Consider the following 15,604-nt stretch of genomic DNA (forward strand, 5'->3'; position numbering starts at 1 on the left):
TTCAGCGCCCCTTATGGTTCCCGATAAGCACAGTGGTGTGGCTCCATTGAGCTCCCGAGTTAGCTTGCAATTTAGTTGTCAGGCATCAGTGGGCATGTGCGGGCTTCCTACCATGACGAACCTATGAAAACTACTTCCGCTGGGTCCTTAACACATATATGAAGAGAAACAACAAGAATTTTTTTGCTCAATCGTTTTCTCTATTTGCAGCAGAAAAATTAAAAACCTAACAGCAGTATCTCGCGGCTCTTGCAATGCCTACATGAAAGGAATGAAATACGTAGATTACCGTCTGCACAACTTACGTTCGCAGATGTTGTAGATGGCGAGTCGTCACGGCATCTTGGTTCAGCACGACACGGAGCGCGTATTGTGCAGCGAATCATTGAATGCTACAAATGTTCCTGTTTTCTTTTCCCTCAAGATAAATGTAAAACGCCGTTTTGTGCGAACAAGAAAGCTGCCCTTTTTTAACCATCGGCGATCTCAGGCTGTAGCGGCCGCATTTTGTCACTGAAAAGCCATGCGCAGTTGTGTAAAATATTTCCTTCTTTAAGTACACTTCCGGTCTTTAGGTTGAAAAAAGAGTATTTGAACTATTGTTTCTATTTGTTGAAGTCCATTGGGTAATTAAGTCAGCTTTGATATTACCCTTTTACAGTGGAAACCAAGGTGCAACTAAATTGTGCCTGAATTTTATTCTGTCGGATTGGTCGCGTTCCATTTCTCGGCAAAGAGCCGCAGCGCCACTAGACGTTCCGCTGCGGCAACCGCAACAGTGACATCCTGCCGCCGCTAACAGTAATCACCGAACCGACATCCGCTTCCGGCGTTTCGACCAATCAGCTGTGGCTGCTACGGCAGATTATGAGGCTTTTTATTATGACAAATCCTGAATACGTCCCGAGGCTGGTCTTGTTTCCTCACGGCTCATTTGACATTTATTCCCTTTGGTTGCATTCTTCCTGTAGTACAGTGTCATAGAAAAGACCTAGCGCCGAGGTATTTCCACACGCGGCTCCGCCAGTAGCTCTCAGAGGGTCAGAACATCAGCGCTGATTTATTAAGTTCAACACACAACTTCCGCGTCTACATCCTGCAAGGAATCCTTATAATTCTCAGTAGCCGTTGGTGCTCGACATGATTAAAGAGGCTCCCACATTGTTCCAACTGGCAGGATTGCGTTAGAAGAAGGTCGCCATGGACGTTTCGCTTTAATGTTAGGGGTACTGCTTAGTCTCATGACGCACACAGCAGAACAATTTATTTCTAGTCGGAAGAAATTTAAGTAAACACAGCTGCAGAACACATTTTAAAGTGTTGAAAAAGGAGCCAGGCAGTGAACAATGCTTCACCATGGTTCAAGTGGTAAAATGCCTAAAAGCACTAAAAGTTAACTTGATTTCAATTAGATGCGCCTAAAAACCTTCAAAACATTACCTTAAAAACTGTCGCTACAGCGAACACACAGTGACTGTGGTGGCCGCGGAGACGATGGTTCGCCGAGAGGACGACTCCTTGCTGCGGCCCACTTGAAGCCAGGAGGCAAGCCGATGCCGGAGGGCGAGCCGCGTGAATGCGAAGAACACGAAGGCACCCTGCGAAGGTGCGACAGCTTGGCACTCGGGGCGAAAAAATGCAGGCGGTGTGTTAATTGGCGGCGCCCGCATCCGCCACTCGAGTATGCTGCTCGTCTACAAGGAGCCAAAGTGCGAGTAAGCTGCTAATTAAAGAAACCGCTCCGTGCCATTGAGAGCGAGATTTAGCACGCCCGCAAAATAAATGAAATGAAGAGTCCATTAGCGAATACCTCAAAGGACTGTACTTTCGGAGCTCCTTACTGAAGAACTAAATATTTTTACACAATAGAAATTGTTTCCAAATCACACCATCACGCAAAGATTCCGTTATAAACACTCAGAAATTCACAATAACTTTTAAATAAAGTGTAAACTGCTTTTTATTTACCCCGATTCTCTAAAGAAGGCCGCATGGCTGCACTCGAGGCTGGATGCCAAAAACGTTGTGACACCAAAAATTAATATCGCGCAACAAGACTAATTCGGAGTAGGACATTGCCAATGCAGTCACAGCCAATATTTTGAGGACAGTACATTACTTCTATGACAGAGTTTTCATACGGCAGAGACAGGCAACGCTCACCCTAGCGGGAAGCTTCCCGCGCCGGCACAGCGTCAACGTCGACGCTGCCTCGCAGCTCCTCGGAATGACGCTCACACTACGCGCGTTTTCTCGCTGCGGTTGTCTTGGAATGTGGAGAGAGGAGGCACTGAGGGAGGACCCGAACGAGCAGAAAGAGAAGGGGATAGTCACGTGACACTAGAGAAGACTGGAAAGCGCACCCTGCTAGCTCCCCTCCCGTCGCCCTGGCAAAGCAGCCGCCGAGTGCCCCGGCCGGCCGGGGCCGGCCGGCCGGACGCGCGCAGCCTCCGCCTCCGCCGACGGGGTCACTGAACTGGGACCGACGTCACGGTTCACGGTCGGCGCCCATTGGCTGTTCTGTCACCGGCACGGGAAAAATAGGTACCGAACCCATCGCTCCGCGGGACGGGAGAGCAGGCTGTCCGCGGGAGAAAAACCGGCTTGGGCGGGAAGCGGCACGCGGGAAACGCCCGGCGTTGCGCGTTTTCCCGCTAATGTGAGCGCCCCTTAACAGTGTAGGTGAAGTTATGACGTCGAACGAAATGAAAGCCAATCGAGAGTGGTGCTGGGAATACGTTATCGGCTGCTGTCAAGGCGAGAATGGCATTAACCGCCGGCTACGTTCCACTTATGCCTGATTGGGGACATTGCAGATAACTCGTCTGCATAGTCGCGAATAATCCTGTGCATCGCATCGACAGGACGTGGTCCGTTTGTAACACATGCAATTTAAGTACAAATCGTACTTGTGAGTCCGGGCGCGCCGATACGTTAGACGTTTTCTCTAGTGAGTTAGGCCACCGTCTTCGGCGCTGTGTGTGCAAGGTAGATGGAGAGTTCTACCCTGAAGCCTGTGGGACACGCTGGTATCCCCTCCTCGTCCCCCGCGCCAGTGGCGACCGTGACCTACACGGGCGCGCTGGCCACCAGAAATGTGGAGAAGGCACCCCGCGACTCTGCTCATTTCCGCCCCAGCACTGACGTGACGTCACGGCAGCGCGCTGCCCTCTGCGGAGAGGGTGCCATGCCTAAGCTTGACGGCAACGATTTGCTGCTAGGGAGGCAATGACATAGGGGATAAAAGGGGGAACGCGCGGCGGGAAGGGACTCTCGCTGCTGTACCTGTCCTGACTGCCCCACGGACCCCTCCGCTGCCCGCCGGCCCCCGAACACCAACGCCAGACGACGTCAACGACCTGGTGAGCTGCTGAACATCTATTTTACGGATAGAACATTCTTCCGCAGTGCGCTTTACCTCGCGTTAGGATAATAAGCTGTTTCCTAGTGTGCCCTGCCGTTGCCTATTTCGTCCGGACCTGCCATGGCTGCTACTCTGTGCCACGGGTTGGGGAAACGTGTTGCGTCTTTGAATAACGCCTGCGTGTAGCTTGCACGGAAGCTCGCCTTCCCGGCCGGCTGGACGCAGAGTGACCCCATATCTTGTCGCCCGAACGTGGGGGGAACTAGTCAATTGAGCAGTGACCTTTGTTCGAGCGAACGACTGCCGTCGTCATAACAAAGGATAGCAGCCGGTAGACCTGACTTTCAGTCTTTGTTCATGCTGTCAGAGCTAGTGGCACAGAACCAGGGCTCCCTACTTGACGCGCCTTGGGAAGGGTTTGAGTTTGTGAATCTTGGGCGTTCCACGCGGAATAGCCGAGGAACATCCTGACGCGTTGGTAGGGGGCTCCACATCGGGCGCCTCGCCGCTCCGCGGCGCGAACAATGAGACCCCTAGGCCTCATCATTCGACGCCATCAGCGGCTTCGCTCAACTCCGGGGGCGTTAGTCCGCAATCATCCGAGGTGCTCTTGCAGAACGCAATGCAGGTTATGCAGAGTCTAGCGGGTATTTTGCAAAACAATTTGCACGCCCCAGCCCAGTCACCACTTGTTAGGATAGACTTGGCTACCTACACGGGGTACCACGACAGTACGGGAGCAAACGAGTACCTTGACCGTCTGCTGCATTATCAGCAAGTGACAGGAATAGCAGACGCCGAAATGTTCGCGCGTGTTGTGCCTGTTTCTTTGACGGAGCAAGCGGCCCGCTGGTACCGACTAGCCGGCAACCGAGCGAGGACAATGGAGGAGTTTTGCGCAAGCTTCCGCGACGAATTCCTTCCCGCAAACTATGAGTGACGTTTGAGGAGAGAGCTGGAGCTCCGAATCCAGCACCCCGACGAGTCTCTGTTAGAGTACGTCCGAGGGATGGACGAACTTTATCGCCTCGCTGACCCTCGCGCCACGAACACGGAGAGAGTTGAGCGTGTCACGAGACAAGCGCACCCGACTTTCAGGGCCTACCTGAGACGAGTCAGATTCAGAGATTTGGATGAGCTGGCAGCTGAGGCGAAGCGCATTCAGGGAGACATCCTCCCTGCGCGAGCGTATCGGCCGCCCCAACCCGCATCGCTGTCACTTGAGCCGCGCTGCGCGTGGAATGGCAGCTCAGCGCGCAGTCCATCTAGAGCTGAAGCGTCAGCACAGTTTGCTGACGAGCGTGTCCCAAGGGGTTGGGAGTTGTCCGACCGCGGTTTGGACCCGTTCAGCTACGCGTCGCGAACAGCACACGCTGCCGCAGAGCGGAACGAACCGAGGCGAGATCGCGAGGCCGACACGCGGCCCCCACCATCCGCGCCGCGAGTTCGAGATGACCGACCGGAACGGGGCGACCAGCGCCTAGCCCGTCGGGGCCCGGGCAACCGTTGCTACCGGTGCGACCAGCCGGGGCACTTCGCCCGCGAGTGTGGCCGCCCTCCCGCCCGTGACCAAGCACGCTCGGGAAACGGCCAAAGCCGCCGGTGATCGACCTTCGGTCCCGCGCGGCGTACACAGAAAGCCCCGGTTTGCTAGCGCCTTAGGCATGTCGCGTAGGAAGTTCTGTTGACCAGTCAGCGCCGTTCATTGAGCAAGCGATAGCTCGAAAGAAATTCACCGCGTTACTAGATAAAGGAGCAAGCGCTTCTTTGTTCGGTGACGAGGTGTTAAACCATCTCCTCGAGAACAAAATCCGGCTGAGAGAGTGCGATACCACTTTTCGCCTCGCGAGCGGCACAGCGCAATCAAGCGGTGCAGCTAGGATAGTGGTTCGCTGGGAAAGACGCGTGCGGCGACAACGCCTCGTTCATCTTCCCTGTTTATCCGTTCCTGTAATTCTTGGACGAGACTTCCTAGCCAAGACAGGTATTGTGATAGACATCAGCAGCGGAAACTACAGGGAGCGCACGTCAAACGCCTTGAAGTATTTCGCGAAAGCGCCCGTGGCGTCGCAGACCATTCAGACTCCGAACGCGGCGCGAGCGGGTGGAGACCGTGACAAATCCACCGCGCCAGCCCGAGATCCAGGAGGCGAGCGGACCATCGCCGCTGAGGGAGAGGGCAGGGAGAAGGTTGCCGGGGTAGGAAACTGCTCTGCCGCGCAGAGAAGGTCAGCGCACCCCCACCCCTTGTTGTCGGAAGTGAACAGCGTAACGGAGAGGGAGAAGGCACAATGCAAAAAAACAGCGCGAACAAACGGGGACTAGACGAAGAATACACAGGAACAAGCGCTGACTCTCAACTAAAGTTTAATCACAGGAAGCACACTTATAAAAGGAAACAGAAAACAAAAAAAACACAAAATCAGAACGCATGTGTTACTATGTGATGTCCAGATATGCAACCTCACAGTCACGCAGGAGCAGGGATGGTTGGCTGACACATAATCTTGGTTTCTTTGTCATGTTATACGCCTCGATAATTTCCCTGGTCAACTGGTGGGGTGTTTGTACAAAATGTCAGTAAAATGCAAGGACGGAAAACATGATTGACACTCTCGGCAATGATCAACTAGATTAGTGGAGCGATTAGATTCTAATGAATTGAGATGTTCTCCGAGTCGTGTGTTAATACAACGTCCCGTTTGCCCAATGTATATCTGACCACAGGATAGGGGGATTTTATAAACTACCCCTTTGGAGCACGGCACAAAACTTTTAGCGTGCTTAACACCACAGGACGCTACAGATTTCTTGGGGTTGCGGGACTTATTTTCTACTGCTGAACAAATTTTACTGAGCTTATTCGGGGCCGAAAAAACCACATCAACTTTATACCTATGGGCCACATTTTTAAGACCATGAGACAGGCGATGTACATAGGGAAAGACTGCGAACTTTTTCCGTTTCTGTTCTTTCTGTGAAGACGGCAGCAATGTCGGCGCTTTAAGCTTTTTAATTATTTTATTGCAACCCAAAGTGATAAGCTCAGCTGGATATCCTGCTTCCTTTAGTCTCTTAGCCTGATTATCAAAGCTTTCTTGCATAGCATGGTGACAAGATTTTGACAACGCAGATGACAAGGATGAAACAACAATTCCACATTTCACTACCTTAGAATGATGTGACTTATAGTTCAGCAGCGGTTTGTTGGCACGTGGCGCGTAATTCCAACACATGTGTCCCTTCCCCTCAGTCAAACATAAATCTAAAAATTGTATCTGGTTATCGACCGGTACCTCAGTGGTGAACTGTAAACCCCGTGCATTAGCTTTAAATGCTTCTAACACTGTAGACATGTGCTTAGCATAGTCCGTTTTTTCAATGAGGATTAAAAAATCATCGACGTATCTGAAAATTCGGTACGGCATTCCACACAAATCTTTCTGGATAGCTCTATCCACGAATGACAGAAAAATATGACTAAGCGCAGGCGCTACTTTAGACCCAATACAAACACCCGCTTTCTGGGTATAGAGTGTGCCTTCCCATTCAACAAAGGTAGATTTAACATAAAAAGACAACAGCTCAAGGAACCCAGACACAGCAATACCACAAACACTTATAAACTGTTCTTCATCATTGTCCGAAGTGATGCAATCAGAAACAGCAGTCATCATTTCCTTGTGCGGCAGGGAGTAGTATAAATCTACCACATCAATGCTGAAAGCCGAGCATGAACCTGGGTTATGCGCCTGTAAAAACTTGACACACTCAGAGTTTGGTACCTTAAAAGGATCATTAATAGTTAAAGCTGCCAATTGTTTCTGCAAATATCCAGAAATTTCGTGTTGCCAGGTGCTCTTTTCCGTCACTATGGCCCTAAATGGTAATCCCGTTTTATGTGTCTTAGCGTAACACATGCGTTCTGATTTTGTGTTTTTTTCGTTTTCTGTTTCCTTTTATAAGTGTGCTTCCTGTGATTAAACTTTAGTTGAGAGTCAGCGCTTGTTCCTGTGTATTCTTCGTCTAGTTCCCGTTTGTTCGCGCTGTTTTTTTGCATTATGTATCACCAACTCGCCCGCTTATCTATCCTGTTGAGAAGGCACAGTTGTCATCGCTCCTCTACGAGTACAACGCGACATTCACTGACCGCCCGGGCCTCACTACTCTAGTTAGGCATCGAATAGGCGCGGGTGACGTACTGCGTTGGAAGTGCAATCCTAGGCCAATTAGCTTGGCCAAGAGAAAAGCACTGGACAGCGCCTTAGACGAACTTGTCGACACTGGCGTTGATGAGAGGTCTAACAGCCCTTGGGGCTTCCCGGTAGTCGGTTCCAAAGAAAGACGATACGTATCGGCTTTGCGTGGACTACCGCAAACTGAATGAGGTTACGAGAAAAGACGCGTGCCCTCTACCAACCATTTCTTCCCTAGTGTCCAACCTAGGTGGTGTGAAGTACTTCACAACGCTCGATGCTAGCCGCGGATACTTTCTGGTTGAAATGAATGAGCGGGACAAGGATAAAACTGCTTTGACTTGTCACAGAGGCCTTTTCCAATTCAAGAGAATGTCTTTTGGCTTGGCAGGAGCACCCGCTACTTATCAGCGCCTAATGGACCGTGTTCTGGGAGATGCGAAGTGCCAACATGCGCTCGCGTACCTAGACGACATCGTGGTGTACTCGAAAACGTTCGAGGAACACCTGTGCCACTTGAGGGACGTCCTAGAGAGGCTGTGGTCCGCGGGAATCACTTTGAACCCGAAGAAGGCACAGATCGCCGCGACCCGAATGACACTGTTGGGATTCACGATCGACAGAGGCCGCATTCTGCCGTGCGATGATAAGATTGAGGCTTTGCTTAAGTTTCCGTCGCCCACAGATATAGCCGGTCTCGGGCGCTTCCTGGGAATGGCGAACTTTTATCGCCAGTTCATCCCAGATTGCGCAGCGCTGCGGGCGTCTTTGACTAAGCTTTTGAAGAAAGGCGAGCGCTGGAGTTGTGGTCACGAGCAAGAGGATGCACTGCGCAACCTCACCAAAGTGCTCGCTGACACAGCTGAGTTGCAGCTACCCGATCTAAACAGAGAGTTTGTGATTCAAACCGTCGCAATCGACCTGGGCTTAGGAGCACTGTTGCTTCAGGAGCATGAAGGCGTTCTCCGACCGGTAGCTTTCGCGAGCCGTTCGTTGACGCCGGCAGAGAGAAACTACTCGGTGACAGAGAAGGAATGTCTCGCGATAATGTTTGCTCTGCGTAAGTTCGACTACTACGTCGATGGGGTGGCCTTTGTGATCGAGACGGATCACATGGCGCTCACCTGGCTGAGACGACTCAGCGAGCCGAGCGGCCGCCTAGCGCGTTGGTCCCTGTTGCTGCAGCGTTACTTCACCGTGCGCTACAGAAAAGGGAAAAACAACGCTGTGGCTTACGCACTCTCGCGAGCGCCTGTCCAGTGCGAGGAAGGTCACGCGACCATCCGCCCGACAGCCGGAGGGAGTGAGGTACAGACCCGAGCCGTAGCCCATGTAAGGAACGCGGACCAACCGTTGATCCAGGGCGAGAGCGTGAACCACGTGGATTTCGTTCATGATTGAACTGCGCGAAAGAAACGGGAACCAAGAAGAAACACGTACACACACACAGCGCAGACTTCCAAAAAAAGTTGGAAGTCTGCGCTGTGTGTGTGTATGTGTTTCTTCTTGGTCCCCGTTTCTTTCGCGCAGTTCAATCGTGAACGAAATCCACCAACTAGCCCGCCTCATAACCCTTCTTGAACCACGTGGAGTACGCGAGTTCCGTGGGGATCATGTTCAGCAGAAAGGAGCTGCTCGAAGCTCAGCAGAAGGATCCGTTTTGTCGAAAGTTGCTCGACGGGCTACGGGAGCCGGGCGGCTGGGCCGCCACGCACAAGAAGACAGCTGGTTGTGCTGTCGGCGCGGAGCGCTCGGAAACAGCTGGTAGTGCTGGGAGCGCGATGAATTCATATCTGCTGGATTCCGACGGCGTCCTGCTGAGGTATATCCCCTCCGAGAACGACACAAACGAGGCGTTCAAGGTGGTGATAACGCGAGTATTGAGAGCAGTACTGTTAAGCTACTTTCACGACTCGTGCATCGCTGGGCATGCAAGCGGCCCCAAGACTTACACTAAGTTGTGTCGCTTTGCTACATGGCTTGGCATGAAAAGGGACGTAATACGCTACGCCCACTCGTGCCATTTGTGCCAAAATGTGAAGCCTCGAGGCTGACGACCACCCGGCCTCATGCAACCGATTAACAGCCAGACTCCCTGGCAAATCGCGGCGTGTGACATCATGGGGCCGTATCCATTGACACCGAGTAGGAACAAGTTCTTGCTGGTGGTCACGATCACTTCAGCAAATGGGGTTAACTTTTCCCCCTTAGAAAGCTGACGGAACGAGTGATCATGGAGAAGCTGATGGACGTATTCACCAGGTTCGGTTTCCCAGAGCAGCTGATAACGGACAACGCGTCCTACTTCACTGCGAAGGTGTTCGCGGATTCGTGCGCTGCACTCGGCATTAAGCACAAGAAAACGACCACCTATCATGCTCAGTCGAACCCCACGGAACGAGTCAATCGCAACGTTAAGCACTTGCTTGTCGCGTACTCTGAGAGGCACAAAGATTGGGACTCCTATCTGCCGGAGATCGCGTTTGCTTTGCGTTCGACCGTTAACCGCTCGACTGGGTACGCACCGTCTTCTCTCAATCTGGGTAGAGAGCTGCTTAATCCGATGGACCGGATCCTATCGGACAGCAGGAAGACGCCAGTCGCTTCGTCAGCACGAGCTGAGTACGCGATGCAGCTGCGCGCTAAGATGACAGGCCTTACGCAAGGCTCGCCGCAACCTGAGAATCGCTAGGGTGCAGCAGAAAGCGCAGTATGACCGCTCGCACCGGGATGTTCACTACGAAGTGGGCGATCTGGTACTTCGACGTCAGCCGTTCTCAGCGACGCTAGCAAACAGTTTGCGGCCTCGTTGGCGCCGAAATAGATCGGGCTGTTCCGCATGCGAGAGAAACTTTCCTCGGTCGTTTACAGGCTCGAGGACTTGCGGTCGAAACCGACAGGCGGACCGGTGCACGTATGCGACCTGAAACGCTACGTGCAGCGAGATGAGTGGGTAGAGGACACAGCCCGACCCGCGCTGCAGTCGGATAACGAGCGCTGCGATCAGCCGGCGAACCCCGCGTCCCGCTGTAACTTGCGCCCTAGGCAGAAACAGAATCTGCCTGCGCAGCCTAGAGCGAGGGCGCGAGCCGGCAGGCAGTCTCGTTAGATGCATGAACGTACGGGCCGCTCGTGCCGATCAGTGTCACGCAAGACTGACTTGCGTTAACCCTCATGACTATCGTGAGGGTCGAACAGCCACGCAGCACGGGCTGCGGGAGTTGGCTGCATCTGTGTTGACCTTTTTCAGCGCAGATGGAAAAGAAGCAGGGCACATCAGAACGACACCGTTCCACTACCAACTACCAGCCACCATCCAGCTTCGGCAACGCGCCGCGCCCAAGGCTCGACGCTACGCCCCGCCCGCGACCTGCAGTCGCCACCCTGGCCACCCCGGCTACCTCCCACATCGCATCGGAGCTGCCCATCCGCCGGCTGTGCGCCACCGCCTGCGGGACCCCATTACCACCGCAACCCTGGGTCCTCGTCTGCTGACCAGATATGCCAGGGCAGCCCAACCGCGGCTTCAACCATAGAAGCGCCGCAGCCCTGGTCCCTGAAGCCACCTGACCCAGTACCTCAGGGGCACAGCCATGGGCCTGACCTTCAAGCCATCGCAGCCGGCGCCAAGGAGGCGGTCGACCGAATTCACCGTAACGGCGCAGCAGCGCGCACTCGGAAGACCGAGACGAGCAAGATGCCGACCGTCATCGTGCGGGAGGCCAAGCCTACGGAGCGAAGCAGCTGATCGGCGGGGGCGTGGCGCGGCCGTCAACTGATGCACCTGCGGAAGCCGAAGAACATCGAATCTCAATCCCTGGATGGCGGAGGTCAAGTAATGTTGCCCCTGTTTCTGTGTTCGGGAGGCTTCTTAAGGAGGGGAGTATGTGGGATACCCTGGTATCCCCTCCTCGTCCCCCGCGCCAGCGGCGACCGTGACCTACACGGGCGCGCTGGCCACCAGGAATGTGGAGAGAAGGCACCCCGCGACTCTGCTCATTTCAGCCCCATCACTGACGTGACGTCACGGCAGCGCGCTGCCTTCTGCGGAGAGGGTGGCATGCCTATGCTTGACGGCAACGATTTGCTGCTAGGGAGGCAATGACCGAGGGGATAAAAGGGGGAACGCGCGGCGGGAAAGGACTCTCGCTGCCAGACCTGTCCTGACTACCCCCCGGAGCCCCTCCGCTGCCCGCCGGCCCCCGAACACCAACGCCAGACGACGTCAACGACCTGGTGAGCTGCTGAACATCTATTTTACGGATAGAACATTCTTCCGCAGTGTGCTTGACCTCGCGTTAGGATAATAAACTGTTTCCTAGTGTGCCCTGCCGTTGCCTATTTCGTCCGGACCTGCCGCGGCTGCGACTCTGCGCCACGGGTTGGGGAAACGTGTTGCGTACTTGAATAACGCCTGCTTGTAGCTTGCACGGAAGCTCGCCTTCCCGGCCAGCTGGACGCAGAGTGACCCCATAAGCCAAATGCCAAAAAGTTTTCCTTGCTCGTGTGGAGGCCTGCGTGTCGGAGGAGGCGTTTCATTTCGTGGCGTAAGGCCTTCGATTTTCGTTTGTATGCTGTAATCGCGTCTTAAGCACAGATTAGACCCTCTCTCAGCGTGCAATACTTGACTTTAAGGTTGTTTCCGAAAAGCAACATAGGGCCACTCTCTTTTTCTTCCTAATCGCCCCTTTCGTGTTGCTGTTCTACCTCGGTTGTTCGATCGGGCATGTGAGGCAAAAAATTACTATAATCGCATCTGCATGGTACGCACATTTCAAGATCAATAGTGACAATCTGGTTTAACAAAGGCAAACCAGACTGACATCAGTAGCCCCCGCTATAGATTTCACTTGCTATGGGAATTAGGCACACGCCACTTCCTTTACTATGAGACTCGCACCGCCTACATTTAAATTCTCGCGAAAGATCCTAGCTATACTGACGCTTGTGGTTATTTGTGGAAAAGCGAAGTCGAACTTGCTTGCGCCTCTTCAGAGTATAATTTGCGCATACGGGAGGCTGCATGAGATGATGTGGGTTACATGGTAAATGGATACGCTTTGTGCTGTCTCTCCTCCAGCATGCCGCTCACCGAGCCCCCTCATGTAGCTGTAAGGTCTTTTCTCCTCGCTCTGTTAAGGGGTAGTTTCTATTTGCAGTAAGCAGCAGCGTTTTCGCTTTTAGGTGTTTAGGCTTCACTACGGCGCCCGCACGCGATCGCGTTATTGCAACCGCACGCTGCTCAATTACGCATAAATTACCTGAATTCAAGGAGAGACTTCGTTCATATCACGTTCTTGCAATAGTTTTGGCACCATACCCCTATCCTCACTCGGAAGCTTGTTCTTGTTTTTACGGATTTGTTTCTTTTGTCAATCCCCAATGTTCTGTCCAATTTGCGCCCTTATAATACGCAGTGCCATACGAAATAGAAAGGAGGTAGAACTTTACAGTACAGCAAACTTCGGGATCATGTATGCCCGGTTCTTTGAAAGAAAAAAAAAGGTAGCATTAGACCGCATTATTCACTTCCCACTAGCGCGCCCACTCTTCATCCCTCGCTCATATCTTCGTGCTAGTCGCCCTGCGAAATCACATTTATCCGAGCAATGCTTGCTGCAGTGTCCTAGCACTTTAGCCGTAGTGCTTTTTCGCAGTCATCAGTGAAGTGGACAAAAATGCGCCGGTCTCTGTTAGCCATACTGTGAGATGGGCGCGACAAGCGACAGAGTCGCAGATATTGGAAAATGCAGAGGTGGCAGCTTAATAATCAAACACCAGATGTCGGTAGATTAATGTCATAGCCGCTAAACGAAGCTAACAGGAGTAACAGAATTCAGGCGATCACAAAGGCGCTGTGTTACTGTTCCATCCCTTAGAACGCCGAAATAATGAAGCTTGCGTTTTGCTTTTATACCGGGATGAGTGTTTGGCGTTTGAAGCGAACGGCTGTTGGCACGCGTCGCGTACACTGTAAGCGTTTTCGATTTCGCCAGAACTGGCTTCTTACCCATGCGCTTAAACAAATCCATTGCTGCTGGTCAAGAATGGGCGCAGCGTAACGACTCCGAAGAATAGGTATCTACCTAGGCTTTGCCAGAGAAGCCCTTTTCACACCTGGCTCTGTCAGATAAAAGCAAGCCTACCCATGGATTCTTTCTGGACGCTAGGTTCATTTAGAGGGGCATCGCTCGAACAATCGAGATCTGGAGCGTTTTTGTGCACCGCGAGCACACTAACCTGCAGGCTGTTGAGGATGACGAAGGCGTGCCAGAGCGCCTGCGCCCGTGCGAACGGTGCCACAAAGCCCAGAGTCCACGTGGCGCCCATGACCAGCGCCAGCTTCACGTAGACCACCAGGCGCCATCGGGTATGCGCACCTCGCCGCAGCTGGGCGCGGAAGGAAACGCTCTGAGCAGCATCGTCAAAATCATTGATTCCGACTGTTCGGATTCGGTGCCCGAACAACCCGCACTAAAGAACGTCCGGACTGCGGTTCAGAAACGCATAGAATTGTCCGAATTTGTAACATGGAAAACGTAGTGCAGGAACTCGACGGCATACGGCAGTTTTCATCCGTTTTCTGTACGTTTTTTTTCCTGTTGCACATTCAGATGTGCATATATATGCTCCGGATCTGCAATACTTGAAAGCACTCCCTATGTTTCCGCCCTATGTTTTCCGTGTGACAGACTGCGGTGCAGGCAGGAATTAATAGTACAGGGAGAGGACACTGCCATACCAATTGCGAATATGCAATATGCTGGCGGGCCGACAGCCTGAAAAAGATTCCGAGCCGCTTTTTGCACCACCATTAACAAATCCTTCATACTGCCAATTTAACCGCATCAAAATCATCACCAGGAAGGGCCCAAAGATATAACTAGGAGCACTAACCAAGGCGCTTCCCACAAGGTATTGTGGGAATCTCAATGTCTCGAGTATATATGACTACAGGCATTGGATAGGCTGCTTTTAGATTTAGACCGACTTGAAATTCGACCTATTCGGCGTGCAAGAATCGAAAATAATTTTTTGCAGTGATTCGCACCATCTGTGCTTTGGGATACTCTTACGATGAAGTGCGAGCACGATTCTCCATGGGCCTACAAAGATATTAAGTGACGCCCAGTTACCCCAACTGCGCAAAAAATTGTTCACGTCTGCGGTGAAGATATGATACCCCGTCTCAGCGTCTCGACAATTCCTGTGTAGAGCACCTGCAAGTGTACACCAATGGCACTGGCACGAAACATCGGCTATCTTCTTCTGCTGCATCTGTGATCCTTAGCCTCGAAATATCTTGGACAAGCACACTTCACAGAATGGTGCCGTCTAGAGTGGCAGCATCTGAGGGCATTGTAAAGCCTCTTAGACGCATTCCTCTCTGTGAACCTCAAAGTGAAGTGATTCTAAAACATCTCTAGAGTGGCTGCAACACCGGACATCCTAGGATAAATTCAGTCGTCAGTTGTTAATCTGGGCAGGAAAGCTCCAATATAATATTCATAATGTGCTTTAAGTAGCTCACCAGTCCCATAAGAGTGCCAGGTAACAAGGCTGCGGATTCTATAGCCCACGAAGGCCGGTCACATTTTTCATTATTGAAAGTCCCAAAGGATTATACTTTTGCAGGGCAGCTTGTATCAAAAACTGTTTCGCTTCGACCGGCTCTACGCCTGAATTGAGGCGCGAGATCTGTCGAGAACAAAAGCGCTTCTCCTGCACCGCCTGCGCACTATAACAACCTACACGCCGGCATGGATACACAAACTTCGTAGTGCTGCATCACTTATGTGCTCGAGGTGCGCCTTTCTTGGCGATATACAGCATTTTTGTGTTACTGTGCTAGTCTTTATCGCATTAGCACGAGACTTCTTTGCTCAGCCCTAGGTGATAGGAAGCGTCTATGGACTACGTCACTAACATCCTGTTTCCTGAAGGTCAAAGAACAAAGAAGAGCGAATAAATACGGCACCAATTTATTGATTTATTCACCGATAGTGCGTTAAAGGTGCAGCAATTGCAGACCATCAATGCAAGG

At 52.3% G+C, this 15,604-nt stretch overlaps 1 protein-coding gene across 1 annotated transcript in view; it reads right to left on the minus strand.

Moving 5' to 3' along the window:
* Positions 1 to 1,380: 1,380 nt before the first annotated feature.
* The window catches only part of LOC144129018 (uncharacterized), a 46,094-nt gene continuing 31,870 nt past the window's right edge, over positions 1,381 to 15,604 (minus strand). Inside the window, exons 4-5 of the mRNA XM_077662890.1 lie at positions 13,801 to 13,950; positions 1,381 to 1,598 (exon numbers count right to left, since the gene is read on the minus strand). Of these exons, the coding sequence (XP_077519016.1) occupies positions 1,455 to 1,598; positions 13,801 to 13,950 (294 nt within the window). The 3' untranslated portion in view covers positions 1,381 to 1,454. The remainder of the gene's footprint in view (positions 1,599 to 13,800; positions 13,951 to 15,604) is intronic.

The sequence above is a fragment of the Amblyomma americanum genome, chromosome 1 (assembly GCF_052857255.1).
Source record: "Amblyomma americanum isolate KBUSLIRL-KWMA chromosome 1, ASM5285725v1, whole genome shotgun sequence".
Lineage (NCBI taxonomy): Eukaryota > Metazoa > Arthropoda > Arachnida > Ixodida > Ixodidae > Amblyomma > Amblyomma americanum.